Here is a 22,250-nt window from a genome sequence, read left to right on the forward strand (position 1 = left end):
CTTTCTTGTTCCTCTAATTTGCTTATAATGTTACCCTTTATGCCTATCTCATGCATCCATTTGGATCTTATCTTGATATGTAGTGTAAGATGTTTTGGTCTCTATATTACTTAATTTCTGCTATTCTGTTTTCTAGTTTTCCCAGCACTTCCCCCCCTCCCCCCAATAGTGATTCCTTAGTCCAGTAGCTGAGGTCTTTGGGTCTGTAAAACTCTAGGCTACTGTGTTCCTTTTCTTCTGTATGTTGTGTTCTTAATCTGTTCTACTGATCTATCTTTCTATTTCTTAACCAAATTGTTCCAATGGTTACTGTTTTGTTGTATAGTCTGAAGTCTAGTACTGCTAGCCCCCTTCTTTCCCATTTAAAAAATCATCTCTTTAACATGAAAGTCTCTTGGACTACAAGGGTCCACTCCTCACTCCCATGAATTGTGGAACGATGGACAGAGAGCCAGATTCAGAGTTATGTATGTAGGGAGTATCCTGTAGCTCAGAGCGAGGTCATACATTGCCCCCTCAGGGTATCAGGGTGACACTGAAAGTTTGGAGTGAATTTCTTCCAATGCTTGAGTCCTCACTGATTGTGTTCCCCAACGATGACTAGCATCCCTCTTCCATTTAACCATTTAACACTGATTGTAATTGTAAAGCACTTAACGTAGTGCCTAGCGCATGGAGTTATATAAATGTTAGATCATCATTATTGTTGTTGGTATTAAGCTTTTACCAAGGGATATTTACTTCCTAGATATAACAATATCAAAAATACAAATATTTCCCCCCAGTATCTCATTCTCCCCTACACGTCTTAGTTTTTGGAGAAAGTTGGCTGAGATTTAGCTTAGCACTGGTTCCTCCAAGTTCACGTCCAAATTGATGTTGGCCTGGCTGCAAAACCTGGCATAGAATTAAACTCCAGGAATCCTGGATGACCAGATAGTTCACTCTCCTGACATTTTGAAGCTCACAAGGATGGAGTATCCAATTTTTTTCGTCTAAAACAAAAGTAGAAATGCCATGGCCCTTATCCATTGGGCCAATGTTCACCTCGAGAGAGGGTCGCTTACAGCAGTTTCTTATTGGTTGCCATCAGCAAAAGAGTGGAATCAAGATCAGAGATCTACCAACTGAGAGGATCCAGGAGAATGTCCAAGGCATTGGATGACTTTTGAAGACAATATCAATTCTAGCCTTGCAACCAATCAAAGGGGCTGCCATTCTCTGTGTTGTCAGATAACCAGAACCAGTTACAGAATGTCCACAAGCGCTTTCATGTCTCTTCAAGGCACTCCCATTACCCACCATAATGACTGACTTGGGGTGCCTAGTCCCTTCCAAATAGGTAGATGCTGTCGGAGGTTTTCTGAACACGTGCCACTCCCCATTATATTTGCCTCCCTGATGCTTCACACAGTTCCTAGAATGTAGGAATCATTTAATAAATGCTTGTTGACTGACTGACTGACTGATTTGGAATAGGAGGGCCTATATTTGAATCTTGGCTCTGCCACTTACTACTGTGTGCCCTTGGATAAATCACTTCCTCTCTCTGGGCCTCAGTTTCTTTTTTCTATAAAATAGAAGTGTTGGAAACAGGTCTCTGAAGAAAAGATGAGAAAATGCACATCCCATCCTTTTTTACGTCAGTGGGGAACTATGGGTATGGGACATTTCATATTCTATTGTTTTTGTTAGATGTGTTGCTTAGTTTTGTTGAACGCCCCCCCCCCCACCCCACACTTTTCTTCCTTCTTTGTTACAAGTGATGGCTTGCTGGGCAGGAGAGAGAGAGAAGGATGCATTTGGAAATAGAGCTGAAGGGAAAACAAAAGAGCAATAAAAATGTGAAAAAAAAAGATTAGACTAGCTAATCTCTGAGGTCCCTTCCAGCTCTAAATTCATGATCCCATGATTTTCAGAGACCCCTTCACACCAGCATTCTACTAGGAACCCTGGGCCGGTTTACCTTCTTACTCTGTAGTCCTCACCTCCCCATTCTTTACTCTGGGGAAAGTAAATTCCTCTCTCCTGCTCATTGTATTCCTGTGATTCAGAAAATCTGTTTTTGAAGGGTGAAAACTACACCCTACCTCACCTCTCAGACCCCATCGACTCAGCCTTAGTCTTGCTCTTTGGCTTCTCTTAGGAACTTTCAGCAGGCCCCCTCATCTTACATCTTTGCCTCTGATGCTCCTTCTAGTTCTCAGGGAGACCTGGCTTTCTCTACTCGAAGGACCTTCATTCCTTGTCACTGTCTCTATGTTGGCCGTTTGTTCTTCCTTCTCCTTTCTCTGCCCTGGGGTGTTAGCTTATACCTAATTTTGTTTCCCATCACCACTACTGGGTTCTCTTAGCCTGGTCTGAAGCTGGAGGCAGCCTTAAAATTCATTCAGCCCAACCCCCTCATTTTTTAAAATTAAGGAAACTGAGGCCCAGGAAATTTAAGTTTAAGGACTTGCCCAGGGTCAAACCAGGATTTTTAGCTTAGGCCTTCTGTTGTCAAATCAGAGCCTCTTCTTTAGAGTTCAAGCTATCTGACCATCCCAACTACATCACTGTGGCCAGATCCTGTCACCTATTGGCATTCAGATCGCTGTAATTCTCAATGAATTCAGTGTCAGCATTACAATCTTCCACCCCCCTCAACCTCTACCCACATCTTTGGTTATTTCAAAAGCCACGTTGGCAATAAAGACCCTCTATTCCTGGTTCACCAGCCTCTTCAGCATCCACAATCTCGGCTTCCACTTTTCCTCAGCCACCCACAGGAGTTATTATGCTTTATGTGTCATTATTACCCGAAATTATTTCATCATCATTATCTAGAATTTTTAAAACCTTCTCTCTGATAAAAATCTCCAGTCCTTCCCTTTCTCCCACTGCCTCACACCTCCTAATCCTTACCTTGCTTTGAATTTCCTCATTCTTTCCTATTGTCCCAGATCATCAGCCCTCTTCCGGCCTCACTTTTTCCCCTTAATACTTGATCCAATAGTTAAATAGGTCCACAAGTCACTGTTGAATGCCTTGCACACTTGTCCTTCTGCTGTTATAGCCCAATTAATCCTGGATGACTTTAAAATTCATGTAGATGACCCTTCTAATCAACCAACCAACGAATCCATCAACAAGCATTTCTTGAGCACATTTTCCATGTGCCATACACAGTGCTAGGGAGTGGGGCTACAAAGAAAAACAGTGAAACAACCCATATCCTGAATCATCAGGAATCACCAGGGAAGGTCCTTCTGATGCAATGGCATCCCCTATGCAATGGTGTCCCAGTTCATCATCTTCCTAAACTCCAGTGAGATCTGTCTCCAGTCTACCTCAGCCACCTACAGAGGTGGACACACCTTGGACCTCATTATTACCCAAAACTGTTCCACCTTCATGATCCAGAACTCTGATATTCTTCTCTCTGATCACAATCTCCTGCCCTTTTACTACTGCCTTTCTCACCACCTCACTCCTCCTAAACCTGCTTTTCATCGTCAAAGTGACCTCCACTTCTTGTTTAATCTCTCTATGTCTCTCCAGTCCTCTTCCTGGGAGTTGTCTCTTTTCCTTCTCTTCATCATCTTGACCCATGGTCAAACAGTTCAACATGACATCATTGCTTTCCACCCTCAAACCCCTTGGTCTGATCATCTGCTGTTCAGGAGCTCTGCTATTTCTTAACCTTGGGTTATTTTTTACCATTTACCTTCTCTGATGTTCAAGGAAGTCATTGACCTCTGCTGGAAGTCACAAAACTGTGCTGACTGGGTCCATTACAACTGTACCCTCACCTATGGATGGCAATTCTTTTATTTATCTCTGATGGACTCCCCACCCTCCTTCCACTAATGACTGTTCTGGATTTTTTCCTCTCCTCCCCAAGTCTCCAACCCCACTCCTGTCCCATCTTTTATTTTTCAAATAAAAAAATTGTGGCTGGGTCTCCCCATCTTGCCCAGTCTATAAGTACCATGGCCACGTACAGGCTGATCTCACTGTTGCTCAACATGGGAGCTTTGACCTGTTTTCAACCAGGGCTGGTTTGTCTTTCTTTGGGGAGCCTGGGGCCCCCTGTTCTTGGGGGCTCACAACATTGGTGCCAGACAGTGTGAACACCTGATCAATTGGTTTAGTTCATTGCTACTCAGAATGCTCAGACTGAAGCCATGCACCAGCCTTAGTTTCCTCATGGCAGGGATTAAAGGCTTATACCACCACACCTGGTTTCTTGTCCCTCCCCAGCCCTGTTGTGCTTTTAGCAGGTAACCTTTCCTCCTCTTTCACTAGGAAGATTTGGATTATACATTGTGAACTCTCTTATCTATCCCTTTCTAGTCTTCAAATACTCTCTACATTTTCACCCATTGTCTCCTCTTTACTCCAGTCTTGGTGGATAAGGTGGTTCCTTTCCTTGTTCCTCTGCTGCTGCCTTTGATCCTGTTCCCTCCAGTCTCCTGGAATTTATAATCTACCTCTGTCTGTTTCTTTCTCTCTCTTCCCCTGTCTGTGTCTTTCTCTCCCTCTGTCTCTCCCTCTCTCCTCTCTCTCACTCTTCCTCCCCCCCATCCCCCACCTCTCTCTCTCTCTCTCTCTCTCTCTCTCTCTCTCTCTCTCTCTCTCTCTCTCTCTCACACACACACACACACACACACACACACACACAGCCCCACCCACCCACCTTCAATCTCTTCCTAGTGGCTCCTTCTCTGATGCATATGAAGGAGGCTCAGGTCTGTCCTAGCTCCTGTTTCAAGACCATTCTACCCTTCACTGCCTTCGCTTTCTTGGTACTTGGTCATCCCTTCCACCCCTTGCATTTTGGCTGCTGCCTCTACTACTCTCCTGAAACTGTTCACTCAAAGGTCACCTCTTAATAACTAAGTTGGAATGGCCTTTTCTCAGTCTTCATCTTCTTTGACCTTTCTTAACATTCACCACCCCCTCCTCCTGCATATTCTCTACTTCGGTGACTCCCATTTCCCTCTCTTGGTCCTCCTCCCATCTGTCTGATCTCTCCTCAGTCTCTGGGAGAGGAGTGTCCAGGTGTGGACCTCTACTTCTGGGTAGGCAGGTGGGTGGGTATAGCTGATTTCTCAGTTCCTTGGTCCCATGTGTGAAACTGTGGGCACTGGTGAACCCAGCTGTGCCTTGGAGGTAGGGAGGTGGGTAGGAGAGATTTGGAGCTGGGTGAGCTTAGAGACCATCCAGTCCAACACCCTCATTTTACATTTTTTCAATGTGTTCAAAATGGATCTCATTATCTTCCTGAAACCTGGCCATCCTCCCATCTGCCTTATTTCTGCCCTTCCTCTCAGTGACCTGAATTTGAAACTTGAGAGTATCCTCAATGCTTCACTCTCCTTCAAGCTCCCTACCTCATCCATTCAGCTGGGAGATCTCATTGTGGAGGTACCTATAACACCTCCTGCATTTCTGGTGAGAAGCAGCATGGTGCAGTGACAAACATCTATGGTCAACCCTGGTTCTGTCCCTTACTTGTAACCTCCTTGAAGGCAGGGTCTGTCTTTTGCTTCTTTTTGTATCCCCAGTGCTTAGCATGGAGTAGGCACTTAATAAACATTTATTGATTATTGATTACTATCCATATGACCAACCTCAGGCAAACCACTTAGCCTCTTGTGGCCTCAGTTTCCACTTTTGTAAAATGAAGAGGTCCACCCAAAGAGGCCAGCTTCTGGGCTAATAATTCACTATTTCACAAAAACTGTTGGGAAAATTGGAAAATGGTAGGGCAGAAACTGGGCATAGACCAATATCTTACACCATATACCAAAATAAAGTCAAAATGGGTTCATGATTTAGGAGTAAAGGCTGATACTATAAGTAATTTGGGAGAGCAAGGAATAGTTTACTTATCAGATTTATGGAAAAGAAAAGAATTCATGACCCAACAAGAGATAGAGAGCATTACAAAATGCAAAATGGATAATTAATTGATTATGTTAAATTGAAATGTTTTTGTACAAAAAAAGCCAATGCAACAAAAGTTAGGAGGGAAGCAGAAAATTGGGAGAAAATCTTTGCAACTAGTATCTCTGATAAAGGCCTCATTTCTAAAATATACAGGGAACTGAGTCAAATACATAGGAATACAAACCATTCCCCAATTGAGAAATGGTCAAAGGATATGAACAGGCAGTTTTCAGAGGAAGAAATTAAAGCTATCTATAGGCATATGAAAAAATGCTCTAAATCACTACTGATTAGAGAAATGCAAATCAAAACAACTCATAGAAACCACATCTCTCCTGTCAGATTGGCTAAAATGACAAAGCAGGAGGATGATAAATGCTGGAGAGGATGTGGGAAAATTGGAACATTGTTACATTGCTGGTGGAGTTGTGAGATGATCCAGCCATTTTGGAGAGTAATTTGGAACTACGCCCAAAGGGCCAGAGGAATGCTCATACCCTTTGACCTAGCAATACCACTTCTAGGGTTGTATCCCAAAGAAATCACACAAGTGGGAAAAGGACCCATATGTACAAGGATATTTATAGCATCTCTTTTTGTGGTAGCCAAGAATTGGAAATCAAAGGGATGCCCATCAATTGGGGAATGGCTGAACAAGCTGTGGTATACGAAGGTAATGGAATGCTATTGTGCCATAAGAAATGGGGATGATACGGACTTCATAACAACCTGGAAAAACCTACACGACATAATGCTGAGTGAGTGGAGCAGAGCCAGGAAAACACTGTACACAACCACAGATATATGGATTCCGTGAGGACCAACCCTGACAGACTTTGCTCTTCTCAGCAACACAAGGTGCAGGCACAACTCCAAAGGACTCATGATGGAGAATATGCTATCTACATCCAGAGAAAGAACTATGAAGTTTGAATGCAGATTGAGGCACACTTCATGCTCACCTTTTCCTCTTCTCTTTTGTTTTTGTTTTTGGGTTTTTTTTTTTTTGGTTCTGTTTCTTCTTTCTCATGATTCATTCCATTGGTCATAATTCTTCTCCGCAACTTGACTAGTGTATAAATTAATTCAATGCGAAGTTATTCATGGTAGTTATATGAGATTCCATGCTATCTTGGGGAGGGAGGGGGGAGGGAGGGGAGAAAATCTGGAACTCAAAATTATGTAGAGCTGTGTGTTGTAAACTAAAACTAAAAATAAATATTAAAAAAAATGAAGAGGTCTGACTAGACAATCCCTTGTAGATCTAAATGGATGATCCTGTAATCTGATTTCTTCCATGACCATCATCCCACTTCAAGCCCTCTATCATCTCTTATTTGGAATCTTGCAACAGCTTCCTAATTGGTCTCCCTGCTTCTAATGTCTCCCTTCCCTAAGCCACAGCTGCCTAAATAGGCTCAAACAGAAATCCCTGAGCCTGGTAATTAAGGCCCATCACAATACTTCTCCAGGCTTACCGTTTCTTCCTGCCATTTTTTTTTATACACAGTGTATTTTAGCCAAGGTGACCTACTGGCCGTTCCTGGACCAGGGCATCTCATCTCCTGCCTTGGCATCTTTGCACAGGCATCTGAGTCCTTTCTGGACTCTTTGCCTCCTGTTTTTTAGATTTGACACCATCCTTCCAGGTCCACCTCCTTCAGGATGATAATCTAATCCCTTGAGTGTGAGTGTTCAGCCCCTTCACATCTTGAAGTTACTTATCTTCCCATTTGTATCAGCCCAATAGAATAAGGCAAGGATCTCTTTTGTTTGTTTATTTCTGGCTTTGTATTCCCAGTGCCAAACAGTGTCTTAAATGTAGTGGGTGCTTAGAAGTGCTTTTGGAATCAAATAGGATTGAAATAAGAAACTGAGACCCAGAGAGGGGACGTTCATCTATGTCGCCGTTAATTGGAAGGACCTGCCTCTGACTCCACTCCTCCACTATACGCCATGCCTAGTTTGCCCCCTCCCCCACCCTCCCAGCCCTTCCTCTCCCCTGTCTTCCTAGAGTAATTGGTCCTCTGTGAAAATGAAGGACAAACAACAACAGTATGAGTAAGGGGTGGTGGTGAACATGTGCAGGGCAGGAAGAGCTTGGGTAGTGGTCAGAAAGGTCCCCCAGCCAAATGTGGGCAGCCATCAGTTATCGGTGGGGGTGTAGGGGGCCAGTATATGCACAAGGCCGAGGAGTGGATGGTCCAAAGTCATTTGTGTTTGGTTTAGAAAGGAAATCAGGTGGGTCAGGAGCAGCGGATGGATTGACCCCCAAAAGTTGGCTTAGGTCAATCTTCATGGCCCTGACTTCACCCCCTTTTTCCTCATCTTAAAGGAGGTGGAGCTACTGCCCACAAAGGATCCATTCTTGGGGGACAATCCGGGACTGAGTCTTGTTGTTCTGGGTCTGAGTCTGCAGAGGAATATTTCTTCTCCTCCAGGAAGCCTATTAAGATCAATTAGTCCTAATGCTTCATTCAGGGGCTTCTTTTTCCCTGGTCCCATGTGCCTGAATGACCAGGACTGGTGCTTGTCTGTCCTTCAGTAAATTAGCACTCACTTCTCACCTTGGTCTCAACATAACTGGGGATAAGTCAACCCTGGCCACACCCTCTGCAGGGGCTCAGGTGTGCCTTATACAGGAGGCCTGATTCAAGAAGTCATCTGGGGCTGGGTGTGCTTGTAATCAGTGGGTGTGAAATTGGGGCAGCTGCCTGAGCCAGCCATCTTCAGCTGTAATCGGTGGAACACATATCCAGTCTTTTGAGCTCTGAGGCTCTGTCACTTTAGCCTGGGATAGAGAGCCTAGGCCTACCTCATCATCCTAGACCCTTGGGATTCCTGAGGATATTTTCAGGCAGAAAGAAGGTGCTAGGCAGGGCCAGTCTTTGCTCTGTGCCTCAGAGCACTCATGGGTCAGAGTGGGGAGTTTGGGCCAGAAATGGAGAAGCTAAGCCTGGTGCCTCACTGAGGAGGGTAGATACCCTTTGAAAAGTGCCCTTAAGCATAAAGGAAACATGTAATAAATATGATGGACACGGAGAAGCATGGAAAGATTTGTGTGAACTGATGCAGGAAAATAAATGGAGCCCAGGAAAACTATAGAAGATGATGACAGCATTGTAGATGGATAGAACAATCATCACACCACAGTAAAAGAGGAAATTTGCAAGTTACAAAGCATGAGGGTGGTCCCTGAGAAGAGATCAGAGAAGATGCTTCTGCCATTCTTTTGCAGAGGAGAGTTCCCTGGGAGTGTAGCATCTTGCATATCATCAGATTTTTTTTTAATATATTGATTGGTTTTGCTGATTTTCCCTCCCCTGCCCTTTTCTTCCTTTTTAAAAAAATTCTTTGTCATTAAGTATGATTCTTTAGGAAGGGAAAAGGGAAGGATACTGGGGAAAATTTGAGTGACCTAAAAACAAAATACATCAATATAATTTTTTCCCTTTTAAATAAAAGGAACCATCTTCCCTGAGCTCCAGGTGTGTACGTGTGTATGTGTGTGTGTGTGTGTGTGTGTGTGTGTGTGAATTGGTCCAAATAATTCTTTACTGTCTATGAGGTGAGCAGGGGATGAGTCCAGGATTCCAGTGGAGGCATTCCCCAGCTTGTCAAGTGGGGGGACAAAGGTCTAGGATAGGGACTGTCACTCCCTTCTTTAATGAGAGGCCCAGTGATTCTCACCCCAGGCATGTCCATGGGCAAGTCATTTGGATTCTAGGAGCCTCAGTTTCATCATGTGTAAAATGGATATAATGCTGCTTACTTGTACTACCTGCCTTGCCAGTTGTCTTCAAAGGACATCCTTTTATAAATTGTAAAACATTATAAATGTGAGCTGCTGATATTGTTTTAGTTACCGGAGAAGAGGATGGTGCTGGTGGTGAAGATTCAAAGACATTTTAAGGGACAAACAGAGCTTTTTATAAGTGGAATGAGGTAGTGAGTTCTCTATAGCATGAAGTCTTTAATGGTTGACCATTTGTTGGGGATGGTGTGGGGCAGGGATTCCTTTTTAGGTATGAATTGGACTAGATGTCCTCTGAGGTCCTTTCCAACTCTGAGATTTTGTCCACGAGGGGTTTCTTGGGTCATGGCCCAGCAATGCTAATTGTTTGGGGTATGAGCAGCTCAATTCTGGACAAGTCATTAGATGTCTGGTGCCACTGATCTATTCTCCAAGTTGCCTTTTCCTAGGCCCTTCCACCCCTTTCTCCCCTCCATTCCACCCCAGTACAGCTGTTTTTGGACAAAAAGAACTGTTTCTTTTTTTTAAATATCTGTTTCATTTTTAAATAATTCTGAATTTAACAACAACCAAATAAAATGCATATTTTCACATACAATTGTAGGATGGAAGGAGAGACTATACATAAAAAGCTCATTTCTATTACGTAGAGCTTGCTTTTCTTTTAAATCATATAGTAAATCCAATACGTAACTTTCAAAGCTGTCCCGTTTGGTCAAGATTCCTTCTGTTCTCATTTTTTCTTTTGAGAACTCTATCCTTATTCCTCTTTCCCTGCCATCTCCCTTCACACCCCACCCCCACAGAAGAAAACACATAAATAACCAACCACAGGGGAGGTGTAGTTCTCTTCTCAGAATGTGACCTGCTTCTCTCCCTCACCTTCTCTCTCCTTCCCACTGTCTCTCTCCAAGCGCCCCTTTCCATACTCAAGGCTGAGTCATTTGCAGTGAGGCAAGTCCCAGCCTGTGAGGGGTACTGAGCTGGGCTGAGGGAAGGGGTTGTGGGTGTGGGTGTCTGTCTGCCTCCCTTTCCCAGATTTTCTCCTCTTCAAACTCTATCTCTGGCCAAAGCCAGGAAAGCCATTTGGGACCTGTCTCCTAGCTGATGGAATATCCTCAGCTTCTCTCTCCTTTGCTGGCCTGAGAGGGGCACACCTTGGTCCAAAGGGGAGTCTTGACTTGGCCACCTCAGGGTCATGACATCATCCAGACTCTAAAACTCAAGTAGAAAAGGGACAACATTTCTCCCATAGAAGCTCAAAGCTGGAAGGACCTCAGAAGCAATCTTGTCCAAAGTGGCCCTGTATAGGAGCCCCTTTCCCAGCAAGTGCTTCCCAATCCGGTCTCTGCTTGAAGATATCCAGTGTGTGATTGTGGGGGAACCCCATTGCTTCCCAAGGCAGCCCTTTCCAGAAGTGGACAACTTTAATTGTAGGAAGCTATCCTCATCTTTTCTTCTTTCCTTCCCTCTATCCCACATCCCCAGTACTTTACCCCCTAGAGCATCCCTGAAGTTTACCCCCTTAATAAAAGGATTTGTTCTGTGAAGTTTGGATTCAGTCAAACGACCACACTTGAGAACCTAGAGGGCCACATGTGGTCTTGAGATTGCAGGTTCCCCACCCCTGCTTAGAAGGTAGGGGTGAATTACCTTGAATATTATTGACTTGGTTTCCAAGGCTGGGGCTGTTTGCCAAGTACTTTATAAAAAGCTTTTATTCAGAATTTTCTCCTTTTGTAGGTGTGCATACACATGAGGTCCTAACCCAGCCCCTGAATAAGCCTTTACCTCCTCATGGTGACACCCCCAGCCCCACTACCTTCTCCTATGGGGCACATGGAAGGGAGAGTTCCCAAGGGGAAGGAGACACAGAAGCTGAATTTTTTGGTTATTGGATGGGCTCCGTTGCTGGTGGCCGGTTTGTCTTTACCCTTCCTACTCCTCCTAAGGGTCTGCTGCTCACTTCAGATCACATTTCCTCAGGTGAGGGGACTCTGGCCAGGCTGACTGGAGAGAAAGAGGTAATGGCTCAATCTCTCATCCATCCACCCCTGCCCTCCATTATACTTGTAGTGATGTCAACATCGCATCTTAGGATCACAGATTTGGAGATGGAAGGAACCTTAGATATGATCTAGTGCAATCTTCTCGTTATACAGATGATAAAACTTAGGACTTGCCCAAAATCACTGGGGCATAGAAGAACTCAGTTTTTCTAACTCCAGAACCAGGGTTTTTCTATGACTGTCTTATCTTTCTATTCTTGTTTGAAATGAGAGACTTCAACAAGGCAATGTGACCTCCCTGGAGGGGTCACCTTGTTGCAAAGCCTGGGAGGGAGCATAAGGGGGACAGGCATCTCGCAAAGACCCCAAGGGACCATGGTGACTACGCCTCTGTCGCTGCCGATGTTTAGAGTTCTGTGAACCTAGGCGCTCCTGGCATCTCTTACAGATCAGGTAGGATACCTCCCCCAGATTGAGCAGGATGCAGATAACAGCCGTGGCCACCATGAAGTAGGAAAAGACCTTCTTTTCCGTGGGTCGGGAGATGAAGCAATCTACCACATTGGGGCAGGGGTCCACAGAGCAGTGCACCACACGGGGCAAGTCATAATTCTTATAGATGCGATGGAAGATGTACAGGAATCCGGCATCCACGCCAGCCTTGAATATCAGGCTCAGTAGGTAGGTCCACCAGAGGCCTCCTCGCTTCTTTCCTGGGTTGCCATAGAGGCGTGCGGCCTGGGGTCCGTGCTTCATGCGGTGCCTTCTCTCCCGCTCCTCTCGATAGGCCACATGCATGACCACGAGCAGTGAGGGGCATGTGACCAGGATCAGCTGTAGGGCCCACAGGCGGACGTGGGAGATGGGGAAGATATGGTCATAGCAGACGTTGGCACAACCTGGCTGTCGAGTATTGCAGTCGAAGTCCTTGTGGTCTTCGTCCCACACTTTCTCTGCTGCTACTACATACACTAGTACTCGAAATATCAGTACCACTGACAGCCACACTTGGCCAAGGATGGTTGAATATTTGTTGACCCCACTCAGGAGCCCTTGGAGGAATGCCCAGTTCATGCTGTCCAAGTCACTGACACAGGATGCAGGAGATGCTTGTCCCTTGAATCACCTAACATGGAAGTAGCCACACTTTAGTTCCATCTACTCCCAAATCAGCAGGGTATCCTGGATGATTCAAATGCAGGGATAATAAAAATATCTCATATCTCAACCTCTTAGCCCATCCAACTGACAAAGACAATAGGAATGTATGTTATCTGCTTTGGGGCTAAGGAAGGACAGGGAAATCCCAGGCACCTTTAGACCCTTTGCATGACTATGAAAGTTCCTTCCCCCTCCACCCCTTTCCCCTTCAGCTTCCTTTCTGTGTATTGTCTCCTCCTTTAAATTGTAAGCTCCTGGAGGGCAAGGTCTGTCTTTCTTTTTTGTATTTGTGTCCCCAGCACTTAGCACAGTGGAACCTGGCACATAGTAGATGTTTAATACATTTTTAACAATCATTTCTTGCCCTGCCTCCCCAGTCCCCAATGATTAACCCCCATACCACTGTCTTTCTTGTGAGGGTTCTAGTCATGCAGACTCACGTTAGTCCAAGAGTTCTTAACTTGGGGTCCCTGGATAGATATCCTGGGGCTTAAGAACTTGGATGGGAAAAAATGTCATCTTAATTTTCCACTAACCTCTAACACGAAATTTAATATTTCCTTGGATTCTGAATTTAAAACAACAATAACAACGTTGATGATTCTGAGAAGGGTTCCATAGGCTTCATCACATTGGCCAAGAGTTCTATGATGTACAAAACAATTAAGGACATCTGTCTGACCCAAAGAACATGAACAAATTGCTTCCTCTCCCAACAATCCCCTAGTGCATCCATCTCAGGCCAAAAGGAAAGGACTTCTGGATTTTCCATGACTCTACTTTTCATATTCTAGGCAGCTAGGTGGCATAGTAGAATGCTGGGGCCTGGAGTCAGGAAGACCTAAGTTCAAATCCAGCCTTAGGCACTTACTAGCTATGTGACCCTGGGCAAGTCACCCGCTTGCCTCAGTTTCTTCATCTGTAAAATGAACTGGAGAAGGAAATGGCAGTATCTTTGCCAAGAAAACCCTAAATGGGGTCAAGAAGAGTTGGATATGATTGAACAACAATGCTCCTGGGTCGGGAAACTAGGCTCTGGAATTGCTGCTGAGGTGGGGCCATCCTTGAGATAAGGTGCTGTCCTCTATTTCTCTCCCTATTAGTTTATTTTTTCCTCAAGACCTTCCCTTGTGCCTAGTATTGCCTTCCGGTGTGATTTGCCTTGAGGCCAATCACCCCACTCCTCCAGAGGTTAGTTTTCTCAAGTACAAAATGAAGGGATCCGACTAGATTATTTTAGAGGTCCCTCCTGACTCTAAAGACTGAATCTATGATGGATCCAGCTGGTTTTTCTCATTGGCTTGGCAAGAATTTCTGCCTAGGTCCTAGATCCACATTCGAGTCCTTGCTCTGAAATCATTGCTCTCTTTTGTCCTTATCCCGTCTCCAGAATGGCCAGACAAATGGGGAAGGAGTGAAGGAGCTGAAGGCATATGCCAAGGAGACCTCTGCCCAAAGGATGGGAAGCATGTTTGAGGAAGGCCGGAGACCTGGCTCCTTTTGCTTTCTATCTAAATGGTCTCCTGTATTTGCCAGGTACCTGCTGGAACTCTGGTGGTCTGAGCCCAAGCTCTGTGAGACTTTTACTCTGTTTACCCTGGTCTAGATCCTCCTCCTCTGGTCCCATCCCGATGCCCATGTTGCCCCTGCTCCTGGGTAGCTCCCTCTTCCTTATTGCCCGCTCTTAGTTTCAGCAGGCTCCCCGCCGCCCCCCCCTCCCCGCCCTGACCCCGGACTTGGCTTCTGGCATCTGTCCTCCCCACAGTGGGCTGTCTCACCTGTTCTGGGCCCAGCAGGCTATCCTCTGGCCCATTTCCTGAAGAGTCGGAGCCCAAACCTGGAGCTGCAGCTGAAATGAGAACCACCTCTGAGGTCTCCTGTCTCTACCCAAGGGCCTCCCTCAAGCTTTTGTCCCACTTAGGCACATCACCCGCTGGGCGGAGCAGCCATGACCAATGAGCCAAGACACCTTGTCGGGCCAGTGGGTGGATGGGCAGGCAATACGGGCACTGAGACAGAGCAAACACTGGGACTTTGCTCTGCTCCACTCCTGCTCCCAAGGCTGTCAGGTAGGCAGGCAGGGGCAGGGACTTTCCAACGCAATGGGCCTCCAGGGGCGCTGGGCTAGGTTTTCTGTCTATCAGTTTCGGTTAACTTTAGATTCTGCCTTGGCCCCTGGGGCAGGGAAGTACCTCTGCCAGCAGAGAGGAATTCAAGCCACTTCAACAAGATCACTACCTTGTGTCTGGATTCCAATGGTCCACGTTTTATCTAGCTGTTCCGCTATTAGAATGTGTATTAGCTATGTGACCTTGGGCAAATCTCGGATCCCCATCCCTCCTCATCCATCCCATAGGGACATTAACATTTTCATTACCGGACTGCGGTGTGGAAAGTGCATTGTAAACCTAAAACAATACTTAAATGTGAATTATTGTGGTTATAATTGTCATTGTCATTACTGGGAATTGGAATTCACAGATTTTCCTACCAGAGGGGAATATGAGAACTGGGGGCGGGAGTGCATTTTAGCTACAGGAAACATGCCTTTAGAAGTGGCAGGTGTTATGGAAGAGAAGAAAGAGCACTACTCTGTATTCTAGGGACCTGGGTTCAAATCCTCCCTGTGTTGCTTGTGATCTGGATGACCTAGAGCAAGTCACCAGACATAATATGGAGCATTGCTCTCTCTCTCTCTCTCTTTCTCTCTCTCTCTCTTTCTCTCTCTCTCTCTCTCTCTCTCTCTCTTTCTGTCTCTCTCTCTGTCTCTCTCTCTCTCTGTCTCTCTCTCAGGCCATGCGCAGTCAGGATGATGGTTCTGGGGGTGTTTCACATGAGAATTAGGCCAGGTTTAATCTAGTGTATCCTATGAGGAGACTAGGGCCCCAGGGGTCCCACGACTTGGCATCCTTCATAACACAGTGACAAGAATACTTTCACCTTTTCCTGATTGGTTCCTAAACTATATTTTAAGACCCATTTCTGCCTTGGTGTTTTGAAAGGAGATCAAGGCTGAGCAAGGTGAGGGGAGTGGGCAGTTGTGGTAGTACCGAGAGATTGGAGAAGGCTACCCCTCCCAGTGGGAGTGCTAGAAGGCTCAGGGAAGAGTTTCAGGGTGTAAGAGGAAAGGTTAAATAGTGCAGTGGAATGAGCCTTGGTTTTGGAGTCAAAAGACCTGGATTCCGGTCTTGACTCTGGGGCTAACTTGCTGAGTGCCCTTGGTCAAGTCCCTTCTCAAATCTGAGCTTCATTTTCCTTATCCCTAAAACGGGGAGCTTAGAGCAGGTGGTCTCTAAAGAGCCTTCTGCCTCTTGAGTTCTGGAATTTTGTGAGTGCGTTCCAGTTGGGACTTCCAGATTCCAGCTCAGTCCTTTCCTTACGGGGACGGAGCTTGGGATAGGGTTTGCTTATGCCCTTCTGTTGTCTCATTCCTCCAAGTCAACCCAGCGCTTCACCCTTTCCCTTCAAAAACATCTCAGTGAATCAGCGCATCCAGCTACCAAGCAGTATTTTATTTTATTTTTTAACATTTAATTTAATTTTTCTCAATTACATGTAAACAAAAATAGTTAACTTAAAAAATTTTTTGAGTTCCAAATTCAAGCAGTTTTTTTATTAGGAAGGAGAAAACACAGAGAGTTCACCACTAGAAAATTAACACGATAACTGAGGAACCCTGGAGCACTGCAGTCTGAGGAGGTCCATCTTCCCACCCTGCCTCTAACCAGGCTTATGGAGGACTGTGGGGTATATGTGGGGGTAGAGGAAGGATTGGAGAAGCGTTATAGACTAGGGTTGGGCTCCATTATCTTTAAGGTCCCTTCCGGCTCTGATATTCAATGATTCACTAGAACAGCCAGCACCTGCAGGGTAGGATAGGGCACTAATTGTCCCCAGGGCAGGTGAAGTTGGGGGGGGTGGGTGGGGAGGAGAGGGCAGGGCACTGAGGCATCCTCTCCACACCTCTGGAGAGAAGGAATTTTGGGAGGTGGAAGGGAATGACTCCAGCTGGAGTGTGGCCAGACTCAAGTCTGACTTCCTCCTTTCTGAGAACAAAACCTTGGTGGGGTTTTTTGTTCCATGGGGATAAAGGATGGAGGGATGTGTGTGACTGTGAAGGCTGTGGGAGCACTTGATGGTACCTGTGTCCCATCCCATAATGGCATAAACGGTGGGCCCAACTGCTCTATTTTCCTTTGGATGTAACACCGTAGGCTAACATTGCAATGGGATGGGGCAGTGGGGATGGAGGCTTGACCTGCCCAAAGGACTTCCTGATGGGAAGACTTGCAGAATGTCACCATTGCCCAGGTCATCCGTGCTTCCCCCTATCTGTGGTGCCTCCTTTACTGGAGGGACTAAGTGCAGCCTTTCTAGATGAACCAGTGAGGGTCTCCCCACCCAAAGGAGTTTATGGCACCCAGACAGGGAACCTTAGATCCACACCAGACTGGGTCCTTGGTCTTCACTTAGTGCTCTGCCCTTTTGATTCTGTGGGCAGTGCTGCATGATGCCCACCAGTGCATGTGGACTCCTTGTCCAGGCAGCTATTTATACCATGGTTTTCTTCACCTGGTCTCGGGGAGTATCAGGCAAAAAGGGCAGAAGGGGCGGCTTGGGGTCTGTCCCCAGGAAGATGAGGTCACCCCCAGACAGCAGGTCCTTCTTGGAATCCCTTCTCCCTCCCCTCGGGCACTCCCAGCACCTCTTGCTGATCAAGTAACCCAATTCTACCAAGTTGAGTAAGATGCAGATGATGGCCGTAGACACCATGAAGAGTGTGAAAATGTTCTTCTCCGTGGGCTTGGAGATGAAGCAGTCCACGGTGTGGGGGCAGGGGTCCTCGCTGCAGAGGACCACATGTGGGAGCATGTAGTTTCGGTAGAAGCGGTAGAACACGTAGAGGAAGGCTGAATCCACGCCGGCCTTGAAGATCAAACTGCAGACATAGGTCCACCAGAGACCTCCGCGCTTCTTGCCTGGGTTTGGGTAGAGGCGCCCCCCGCCTTCGCCCACCTTCTCCAGGTGTCTCCGCTCCCGGGCCTCCCGGTAGGCCACATGCATGACCACAAGCAGGGAGGGGCAGGTGACCAGGATGAGCTGCAGGGCCCACAGGCGGACGTGGGAGACGGGGAAGAAGTGGTCGAAGCAGACGTTGGAGCAGCCCGGCTGGCGCGTGTTGCAGTCGAAGTCCTTGTGGTCGTCACTCCACACCTTCTCAGCCGTCACCAGATAGACCAGCACGCGGAAGATGAAGACCAAGGACAGCCAGATGCGGCCGAAAGCTGTGGAATACTTGTTGACCCCGCTCAGCAGTCCCTCGAACACTCCCCAGTTCATTGTCCCTCAGAAACGCGGCTGCCGCTGCAGGGGAACAAGATGACAGTTGACCAGGGAGGGCATGGGTTGGGTCAAGCGGGGGATGGGTTTCCAGGTCAGGTGCTTGGAGGGAGATGTCTGTTCTTTTCAAATGTGGGCGGGAACGGCAGCCCGGGGAAGGGAAAGGGCGTGGGACCCGGAGTCGGGAGACCTGGCTCTAATATTTACTCTCTTTGAGCCTCAGTTTTCTCATCTGTAGCATGGGGATAATAATATTTCAATTGCTTACTTCATCGGGTAGTTGTGATGAAACCGTGAAGCCCCAAGTTAACGTGAGGTGTTAGTACTTGTATTAGTCACCTGGCTGAGTGCTGTCAGCTCTAGCAGAGGCATCTCCCCTGGGCAAGACCCCAGGGAAGGGAGGAGGGGATGCCTGGCACAGGTGGACCTTACTTATATAAAGCAAGCCCAGATAATGAAAATTCGGATAAAGAGAAAGGACAATATGATTGTTCACTTTAAAACAATTACTATGTGGCTTCTTCAGGTAATTAATTTTATTACTTTTACAATGACTGTTTATAAAAATCCAAAGTATGATTAAAGAACTTAACTATTGAGTAAAGGGAGGCACACCTGCCCTTCACATACAGAAGCTTGCTCTGGCTCAGACTACACTGCTCATTATATAGTCCAGTCTAGGTTCGGGCACTAGGGATGGTCAGAAGTGTGATAGGGTAGAAAGAGACTGGAATTTAGCATCAAGAGGACCTGGGTTCAAATGCTGGCACTGTCATTTACTCCTTGGGTGACTTCCCTCTCTGTAAAATGAAGGGGTTGGACTAGATGACTTCTAAGGTCTACAGTCCTAAAATGATGATGCTTCTTTCCAATAGGGATAGAAAACTCACCAGATCACTCTCACCTCTGCTTCAGCCTCAGCTTCTTCTATAAATCCTAAATTGCTACAGAGATGAAAATTGTCATTATCATTACCCACAAGAGAGTTAGGTGGCAGAGTGGATAGAGCACCAGGCCTCGAATCAGGAAGACTTATCTTCCTGAGTTCAAATCTGGCCTCAGATTCATACTAGCTGTGTGACCTTGGGTAGGTCACTTAACCTCTGTATGCCTCAGTTTCCTCATCTGTAAAATGGGCTGGAGAAGGAAATGGCAAACCATTCCACCATCTTTGCCAAGAAAACCCCAAACGGGGTCACAAAGAGTCGGATATGACTGAAATGACTAAAAACAACCGTCCTGGGTGCCAGCCGGGCCATATTTTAGTGAAAAGAGTTTCCAATTAGAGGGCTCCAATGAGACTCCCACTCTCTTCCAAAGGACCTGAGCAACCCAGGGCAGATAATTAAATAATAATGACCATTTAAGGCTTACAACAACCTGTGGGGAAGAGAGGAGGAGGCAATGAAGGTATTACTATCATCCCCATTTTACAGAAGGGAAGCTCAGACCCAACACAGACACTTGGCTTCTGAACTGGGACTCCCTAAGTGGTTGCCAGGTGTGGAATGCCCTTCCTCCTTATTATCTTGTAGAATCCCTGGCTTCCTTCAAAACAGCGCAGGTGCTGCCTCCTACGTGAAGCCCTCCCTGGTTCTTCAGTTATTAGTGATGACTTTCTTTATCTTGAAATTACTTGGTATGTTACCTAACTGTGTGAGAGAGTCACATCCCTTCCCAGTAGATTGTAAGCTTGCTAAGGGCAGGGACGACTTTTTTGTCTTTGTAATGATAATAGCTGCAGTTTATATAGCACTTTTAGGTTTGCAAGAGGCTTTACAAATATCTTTTCATTTGATCCTTGAATCAGCCTTGAGAGGGTATTGTTGTTCAGTCACTTTTCAGTTGTGTCTGACACTTCATGACCCCATTTGGGAATTTCTTGGCAAAGATACTGGAGTGGTTTGCCAGTTGCTTCTCCGGCTCATTTTACAGATGAGGAAACTGAGGCAAACAGGTTAAATGATTTGCCTAAGGTGACACAGCTGCTAAGTGTCTGAGGCTGCATTTGAACTCAGGTCTTCCTCAGTCCAAGTGTACTCCATTCGCTGAACCACCTCTTGGCATCCCAATATAGGGCCTTGCACATTGTAGGTGCTTCATAAGTGTTCACTGAATTGAGATTAATTGAAATGCTATGTTTTTTTCCACACTAGTATGCTGCTTTCCTGGGGCACAGTTTTCTTAAAATGAGGGAGTTTTGACTACATTTCAAGCTCTTCTAGCTTGAAATCCTGCCCCAGCACCAGGGCATCCTCATTTACCATTGCGTAGCATGATATGGTTGGCCCACAGTCAGGAAGGCCTGGTTTCAAATACTGGCTCTGACACTTATTAGCCACGAGTCCTTAAGCTGATCTCAACCTTTCTGAGGCTGTTTCTTCAGCTATTCAAATGAGGATTTAATTAGCTGCCTCTTGGGAGGTTCCAGAAAATAAAGTGCTTTGTAAACTTTAATGAACTATGTAAGTGTCAGTTATTATCACCCACGCCCACCCTAGAATATAATCTCCTTGGGTGGGAAGGGGGTGGAGGACAGTGAGCAAGTCTTTTCTAAACTTTATACTTTCCTGAGAGCAGGGTCCTGGGTTACTCAAAGAGGTTTCCTGAACTGAATTGAATTGTGTCCCGAGGTCCTTTTTCTGCCAAGGAGCCTTCTTGGATTGTCCGGGGTTTGGGGAACCTGTGGCCTCAAGGCCGCATGTGGCCCTCTAGGTCCTGAAGTGTGGCCCTTTGAATCCAATTGGCCTCGAAGCCGAAGGTTCCGAACCCTTGGAAGCAAAGGAACAGAGGCGAAAGGTGACCCTGAACTTTCTGAATTGTCTTGTCTCCCAGGGTGGAGCAACAGCTCAGTTAAGATCTGGGTTTAGGGCCAATCTTTGATTTCAGGGTTAGGTGGAAGGGATGTGGCACTTTGTTAGGAAGACCTGAGTTTGAATCTTGCCTCAGACCTTTTACTGCCTGGGTGAACCCTGGACAGGTCACTTAAAACCTTGACGAACCTCAGTTTCCTCATCTGTAAAATGGGATAATAATAGCATCTACCTACTTCCTGGAGTGTTGTGAGGAGCAAATGAGATAATATATGTAGCGTTTTTTTTGCAACCCTTAAAATGTTATATAAATATCAGCTACTATTATGAATTAAAAGAGGGATACTTTTTATATTATATTTTTTATTTAATATTTCAGTTTTCAACATTGATTTCCACAAGGTTTTGAGCTACAAATTTTCCCTCTATTTCTCTCCTCCCCCCCATTCCAAGATGGCATATATTCTGATTGCCTCGTTCCCCTGTCAGCCCTCCCTTCTGTCACCCCACTCCCTCCGCCCCATCCCCTATATAAGCAGGATAGCTTTCTGTGCCCCATTCCCTATATATCTTGTTTCCCAGCTGCATTCAAAAACCAACTTTTTAAAAAAATTTTTTAAGCATCTGCTTTTAAAACTTTGAGTTCCAAATTCTTTCCCCTCTTCCCGTCCCACCCACCCTCCCTAAGAAGGCAAGCAATTCAACATAGATCACACCTGTATCATTATGTAAAACACTTCCACAATGCTCATGTTGTGAAAGGCTAACTATATTTCCTTCCATCCTATCCTGTCCTTAAATATTTTTTTTTTACATTTTTTTGAGGGGGGAAGGCAGGGCAATTGGGGTTAAGTGACTTGCCCAAGGTCACACAGCTAGTAAGTGTGTCAAGTGTCTGAAGCTGAATTTGAACTCAGGTCCTCCTGACTCCAGGGCTAGTGCTCTACTCACTGCGCCACCTAGCTGCCAAGAGGGGTGCTTCCTACCCCAAGTCATGCTAGTTTAGTTCTGTTTAAAGGGTTTTTTGGGGGAAGCCAAGAGAGAGGGAACTCCTTATGGGGTTCCTTAAGGGACACTCTGGGAGGCCCTGCTGTGCTTTCTGCACCCTGCTGCCTTTCATGCCTTCGGGGTTTCCAGATCAGTGAAGCTTAGCTTCCTGGAGTAAAATAGTCTGCAGCCTATACTAGGCAAGAGGTTCCATCGGGCAGGCCTGGACTGAGCCAGAAGAACAGGTCCCAC

The 22,250-nt window shown here is 46.1% G+C and overlaps 2 protein-coding genes across 2 annotated transcripts; both read right to left on the reverse strand.

Moving 5' to 3' along the window:
• Positions 1-11,973: 11,973 nt before the first annotated feature.
• Positions 11,974-14,747, reverse strand: GJB4 (gap junction protein beta 4). Its single transcript, XM_036746661.1, has 2 exons — positions 14,637-14,747; positions 11,974-12,823 (listed from the first exon to the last, which is right to left on the reverse strand). The coding sequence occupies exon 2, from the start codon at positions 12,769-12,771 to the stop codon at positions 11,974-11,976; it is 798 nt and encodes a 265-aa protein (XP_036602556.1). The 5' UTR covers positions 12,772-12,823; positions 14,637-14,747.
• Positions 14,748-17,409: 2,662 nt separating this feature from the next.
• On the reverse strand, positions 17,410-18,198 carry LOC118839403 (gap junction beta-5 protein-like). The gene has a single exon (XM_036746860.1). It carries the CDS (start codon positions 18,196-18,198, stop codon positions 17,410-17,412), a length of 789 nt encoding a protein of 262 aa, XP_036602755.1.
• Positions 18,199-22,250: the final 4,052 nt, after the last annotated feature.

The sequence above is a fragment of the Trichosurus vulpecula genome, chromosome 2 (assembly GCF_011100635.1).
Source record: "Trichosurus vulpecula isolate mTriVul1 chromosome 2, mTriVul1.pri, whole genome shotgun sequence".
In the NCBI taxonomy this organism is placed as follows: Eukaryota; Metazoa; Chordata; class Mammalia; order Diprotodontia; family Phalangeridae; genus Trichosurus; species Trichosurus vulpecula.

Bases quoted from the DNA above. Each gene is read 5' to 3' on its own strand.
- LOC118839403 (XM_036746860.1), bottom strand. From the start codon at position 18,198: ATGAACTGGGGAGTGTTCGAGGGACTGCTGAGCGGGGTCAACAAGTAT.
- GJB4 (XM_036746661.1), bottom strand. From the start codon at position 12,771: ATGAACTGGGCATTCCTCCAAGGGCTCCTGAGTGGGGTCAACAAATAT.